General features: G+C 39.9%; 1 protein-coding gene across 1 annotated transcript in view; it reads right to left on the bottom strand.

Moving 5' to 3' along the window:
* Herc1 (HECT and RLD domain containing E3 ubiquitin protein ligase family member 1) overlaps positions 1-6221 on the bottom strand; it is a 183683-nt gene that overhangs the window by 88863 nt on the left and 88599 nt on the right. The window contains exons 28-30 of the mRNA XM_032911483.1: positions 5962-6082; positions 5511-5748; positions 5071-5405 (exon numbers count right to left, since the gene is read on the bottom strand). Coding sequence (XP_032767374.1) covers positions 5071-5405; positions 5511-5748; positions 5962-6082 — 694 coding nt within the window. The remainder of the gene's footprint in view (positions 1-5070; positions 5406-5510; positions 5749-5961; positions 6083-6221) is intronic.

The raw sequence follows: 6221 nt of genomic DNA, 5'->3' as shown, positions 1-6221 counted from the left end.
CCAATTTGTATCCCTTTGACCTCCTTTTCATTCTGATTGGTCTGGCTAGGACTTAAGTACTATGAATAGAGAGGAGAGGTGGGCAGTCTTGTCCCTGATCCCCTGATTTTAGTGGGATTAGCGCAAGTTTCTCTCCATTTAGTTTGATGTTAGCTACTGGTTTGCATATATTGCTTTTACTATGTTGTTTTAGATATGGGCCAGCGATTCCTGATCTTTCAGGACTTTTGTCCTTGAAGGAGTGTTGAATTTTGTCAAATGCTTTCAGCATCTAATAGAAATGGATCGGGTGGTTTTTAATCTTTCAGTTTGCATTTTATAAAGTGGATTTTGCATTTCCTCTCTAGGAAGCCTTTTCTCCCTTGTATAATATCTACATCAAAGTAGTTCTAGAATAAATTAGAGCCATATGAAGGTGCATATCTGTACTCTCTGGTACCAGAGAAAAAGAGTGAAGGAGGATCATAAATTCAATGACACTTTGGGGCCTGGGAGACCCCAATCTAAAAGCAGGTTGATACAATCCTTTGAAATAAAAGATTACACCTTCTTTTTTAATTATGTATTTTAGAAGGATCAAGAGGTTCTTTTATATGTAAACAGCCTGATTCTGAATGACTAGCCATTGATGATTTTAGTCTCCTTCCTAGCCATTTTCAAACTGGGCCCTCTCCCTGGGACAACGAGGAAGGGAACAGACATGTGCTTGATCTGTTGTCCACATGCCAAAAGACCTAGTCATGGAAAAACTGTGCCTTTTTTAGTAAAATATTGAAGGATCCCAATTTTTGTTGTTTTCTTAAATAGGGTACTGTTGGCCAGTAATTCATGTTTTTCTCTGACCTAACCTCTCTGGTGGGAATTCTAGGTATGGGCCAGCACATCCAGCTAAGGATACGATTGTCTTGGGGCTTTGTAGGCTTAAAAAGTAACTTTATAACTTGTTATATAGAGTAGCCAATGAAATGTTGACTTTGATTTGGCATAGTCTCATGGGAAGAGAGATAAAACCAACTTAAAATTAAATGGCTCTTTTTCTGTCTGATACATTTAAATCTAATTGTCACTGGGATATCATTGACAAAAACAATTGAGAGTATTTTATTAGGAAATTAAAGGAAGATAATTTTTCCCCAAATGTCCATAAATCTTGGAATGCATAGAGTTAATAATTGGTTCTGGGTTTTTTTTTTGTTTGTTTGTTTGTTTTTTTGTCTTTTTTTTTTTTTTTTACAACTTGAGTATTTTTATTTACATTTGAATGTTATTCCCTTTCGGTTTTCAGGCGAACATCCCTAATCCCTCCCCACCCATTCTTTATTGTTCCCCTCCCATCCTCCCCCCATTGTCCTCCCCCAACAATCTAGTTCACTGGGGGTTCAGTCTTGAAACTAGATCTTGCTTTTCTAGTGTGTTTGGATATTCCGTGTTTGCTTTGGTGGGAGAATTGGGCTCCGATGATGCCCTGTAATCTTGGTTTCTGTTGCTTGGGTTCCTGCGCTTGCCTCTCGCCATCAGATTATCTCTAGTGTTACTTTGTTCTGCTATTTCTGACAGTGGCTAGACTTTCTTATAAGCCTGTGTTTCAGGAGTGCTGTAGACCTGTTTTCCTGTTTTCTTCCAGCCAGTTATGGGGACAGAGTGTTCTGCTTTTGCGCCTGTAGTTTTTCCTCGCTACAGGTCTTCCGCTGTTCCTGTGGGCCTGTGTCTTGAGTTCACCAGGCAGGTCGCTTTGCAGCAGAAAAGGTGATCTTGCCCTGTGGTGAGGCTCAAGTTTGCTCGTGGGGGTGTTGCTTTATGGGCTCTCGTGGAGGCAGCCAGGAAGATCTCGCCGCCCTTTCCGGGAGCTTCAACTGGCGTTTGGTGTTTTCCTCAGGAATCAGTAATGTGTGCAGAGTGCAGTCTCTTCTGGTTTCCCAGGCGTGTCTGCCTCTCTGAAGGTTTAGCTCTCCCTCCCATGGGATTTGGGTGCAGAGAACTGTTTATCCAGTGGTCGGTCACTTCAGGTTCCGGTGGTGTCTCAGACGCAGGGGACCTGCTGCTCCTGGGCCCTCCTCTGGGTTTTTTTTTTTTTTTAATGTGATTTTTTGTTTTTCTTTAAAAAAGTACTTTTAAAACAGTATTATAGAATTCCAGAAACACTGTTCTCTGTATGTGTAGAAGCACAGACTGGCAAGAACCTGGTACTTTAATAGCTTTTTATATCCCAGTGGATCTCAGAAAAGGAAGAGACAGAGACACTTTGCTTTTATTAACCATTTCGTGAGTCTGCCTAAGCTCTCTGAGTAAAGATAATTCCATACACAACTAAGGGAGGAAAAAAATCATACCACTAGCTTAGGCTAGGAAACTAAAAGGCTAGTTCTTTTTTTTTTTTTTTAATTTTTTTTTATTTATTTATTTATTTTATTAACTTGAGTATTTCTTATGTACATTTAGTGTTATTCCTTTCCGGTCTCGGCAAACATCCTTCCTCCCCCTTCCTTATGGGTGTTCCCCTCCCCACCTCCCCCCATTGCCAAGGCCCCCGACAGTCTAGTTCACTGGGGGTTCAGTCTTAGCAGGACCCAGGGCTTCCCCTTCCACTGGTGATCTTTAGGATATTCATTGCTACCTATGAGGTCAGAGTCCAGGGTCAGTCCATGTATAGTCTTTTAGGTAGTGGCTTAGTCCTGGAAGCTCTGGTTGCTTGGCATTGTTGTACATATGGGGTCTCGGCCTTCAAGCTCTTCCAGTTCTTTCTCTGAATCCTTCAACGGGGGTCCCATTCTCAGTTCAGTGGTTTGCTGCTGGCATTCGCCTCTGTATTTGCTGTATTCTGGCTGTGTCTCTCAGGAGAGATCTACATCCGGCTCCTGTCGGTCTGCACTTCTTTGCTTCATCCATCTTGTCTAATTGGGTGGCTGTATATGTATGGGCCACCTGTGGGGCAAACTCTGAATGGGTGTTCCTTCAGTCTCTGTTTTAATTTTGCCTCTCTTCCCTGCCAAGGGTATTCTTGTTCCTTGTTTTTAAAGAAGGAGTGAAGCCTTCACATTTTGATCATCCGTCTTGAGTTTCATTTGTTCTAGGCATCTAGGGTAATTCAAGCATTTGGGCTAATAGCCACTTATCAGTGAGTGCATACCATGTATGTCTTTCTGTGATTGGGTTAGCTCACTCAGGATGATATTTTCCAGTTCCAACCATTTGCCTGCGAATTTCATAAAAGTCGTTGTTTTTAATAGCTGAGTAATATTCCATTGTGTAGATGTACCACATTTTCTGTATCCATTCCTCTGTTGAAGGGCATCTGGGTTCTTTCCAGCTTCTGGCTATTATAAATAAGGCTGAGATGAACATAGTGGAGCACATGTCTTTTTATATGTTGGGGCATCTTTTGGGTATATGCCCAAGAGAGGTATAGCTGGATCCTCAGGCAGTTCAATGTCCAATTTTCTGAGGAACCTCAGACTGATTTCAGAATGGTTGTACTGAGTCTGCAACCAACAATGGAGGAGTGTTCCTCTTTCTCCACATCCTCGCCAGCATTTGCTGTCACCTGAGTTTTTGATCTTAGCCATTCTCACTGGTGTGAGGTGAAATCTCAGGGTTGTTTTGATTTGCATTTCCCTGATGACTAAAGATGTTGAACATTTCTTTAGGTGTTTCTCAGCCATTCGGCATTCCTCAGCTGTGAATTCTTTGTTTAGCTCTGAACCCCATTTTTTTAAGGTTATTTGTCTCCCTCTTGGTCCTAACTTTTTGAGTTCTTTGTATATTTTGGATATAAGGCCTCTATCTGTTGTAGGATTGGTAAAGATCTTTTCCCAATCTGTTGGTTGCCGTTTTGTCCTAACCACAGTGTCCTTTGCCTTACAAAAGCTTTGTAGTTTTATGAGATCCCATTTGTCGATTCTTGATCTTAGAGCATAAGCCATTGGTGTTTTGTTCAGGAAATTTTTTCCAGTAAAAGGCTAGTTCTTAATCAGTACCATACTCCTACATTCTGACATTCAGATAATTCTTCTGAGTTTCTTGTACTGTACCATATCTGCTCACAAGTTTGCCTCTACCATGACCCTATGTCAATGACAACAAAGATAATGCTTTATCATTTTGCATCTGTTCAGTATATTCTATTTCTCCCACATAAGTCAGAAATATTAATAATGGTCTAAATTCCAGTTAATTATGAAAATATTAAATATTAACAATCACCAAATTTTCACTAAATTATGTGCCAGATAATGTTCTGGTCTTACATGTATCAAGTTATTTAGTCCTCAAAACAATCTTCACAAAGTTGGCTCTGTAATTACCCTGATTTTATAGATGACAGAACTGGGGCAAAGAAGATGAAGTAGCTTAGTCTTTTCCATCTGTCCATCTAACCCAGAAGGGACTTTTAAAGGGCACTGTGAGAATGACACATGGTAACTCACAATCCTTTTGAAATAATGACCAATTTTAGACCATCATCCTCATAATTACATAGAAGACACAGGCAGTAGTTCTACTGCTTCATACAGAAATTCTACTGGAAACAACTGCCTTAGTTGTATTTCTTAGGGCTGTGATAAGACCCTGACAAAAGTGGAAGCCAGTGCTCTCTGTTCTTGAAGTTCTTGTTGCTGTGACTTCTTGGATCTCACGGACTCGACCTGGAATGGGGAGCCAAATAAAACCTTTCTCCTCTAAGTTGCTTTTGTCAAGATATTTTACTGCAACTGGAAATGCAGCTAAAAAGCCATGTTTACTAATACAACAAACAAGGTACCAGTAACCAAACATTATATTGGCCAAGGGTAAGGAAGAATTCTGTTAGTTCAGTTCTCCTGATTATAATCCAGTTCCCAATTCCCAAAGCCCTACTCTCAAGGAACCAGTCAGGTCAGGATTATGGTTAGAGGTTTGTTAGAATTAAACTCAAAGGACATCTTAGTCTCTCCCTAGATGGCCTGGAGAAACTAGTCACTCAAAATCTAGGTCCTTAGAGTCAAGGCAGCAAAGAGGCTGAACCTTGTAAGGAGCAGGAATAACCCTAAGCAGCATCAGAATGAGTAGAGCACAGGAGGCTCAGTCAGATGCTCATATGTATATATAGAGAAAGGAGGTTGCAAACAATCAAGAATCCTTTCATAGCACAACAGAAAGAAGCCAATATTCTTACCATATGCACACGATGGAGACACAAGTATCTACACATAATGAAAAAACAAAAAGAGCTTATACTACCTCTGAAATCTCTCTTCTCAGCTTCTCCACTGGAGTCAACTTTTTTGTCTTCTTCTTCACCCTCTTCCCCTTCTCCAAAAGAGGCCATAAATAGTACACCAGTTTGGGACAATAAATTCTTCAGCTGACTACAGAGTAGATCCAACAAGGACTGAACTACTTTGGGGCTCAGTTTATCAGCATAAGTTCTATGTGAAATAAAAGGAAAAATTAAGAATAAGAATATAAAAAAGGACAAATACTGTAGAAAAACAGGCCCCACCTCATTCTCTCAAGACCTTTCTAATATTTACCCAGTGGTGATGGCTAGAATCTGGAGCAACCTTGTACTGGCCACTTTCAAAGCTGTGCTAAGCTGGGAAACTCCGGTCTTTGGCAACAACTGCAGGGGCTGACCTAACATGGTGTCTGTCCCACATAACTGTGACAATACATTCAGCAGACCAGTGGAAATTGCCAAAGAAACATCGACTGGCTGATAATGAACGCTGAGGGCAAAAACTGTAACCAAAAGAAGACGTTGCTGGGCTTCTAAAAAAAGAAAAGAAAGACAGTTGAGATTTCTTCTAAATTAAATATTACTAAAATAAGCTTCTCCAAACTATAAATAATAAAAAGTCATATTCAATTTTCAAGTATTATATTGGTCTACTACTATTAAACATAAAATAAAGACGATTCTCTACCATAACGTCAGTCCAAAATGTGCACTCCTCATCTTTATTTGCAGAAATATTTACTCACCAATGTGATGCTTATTTGCTTGAAGGGCTCTCTCCAAAGTAGCAGACAATTGCTGATAAATCTTATGAACAGCCACCTGGATTTCAACCTGAATATTTCTTTTTGCTGCTCTGATCCCATCCTAAATTACAGAGTTACTTTTAAAATCAGCACAATGATACAATCAATCACTCATCTAATCCCAACTGTATGATTCACAAACTTGAACAATGATAGATCTTTACAAGTAATTTAAAAACTTTCAGAATTTTAACCTCAGT

The sequence above is a fragment of the Rattus rattus genome, chromosome 8 (assembly GCF_011064425.1).
Source record: "Rattus rattus isolate New Zealand chromosome 8, Rrattus_CSIRO_v1, whole genome shotgun sequence".
Lineage (NCBI taxonomy): Eukaryota > Metazoa > Chordata > Mammalia > Rodentia > Muridae > Rattus > Rattus rattus.
Note: the sequence above shows the minus strand (reverse complement) of the source record. Positions and strands in the feature narration are given on the sequence as shown.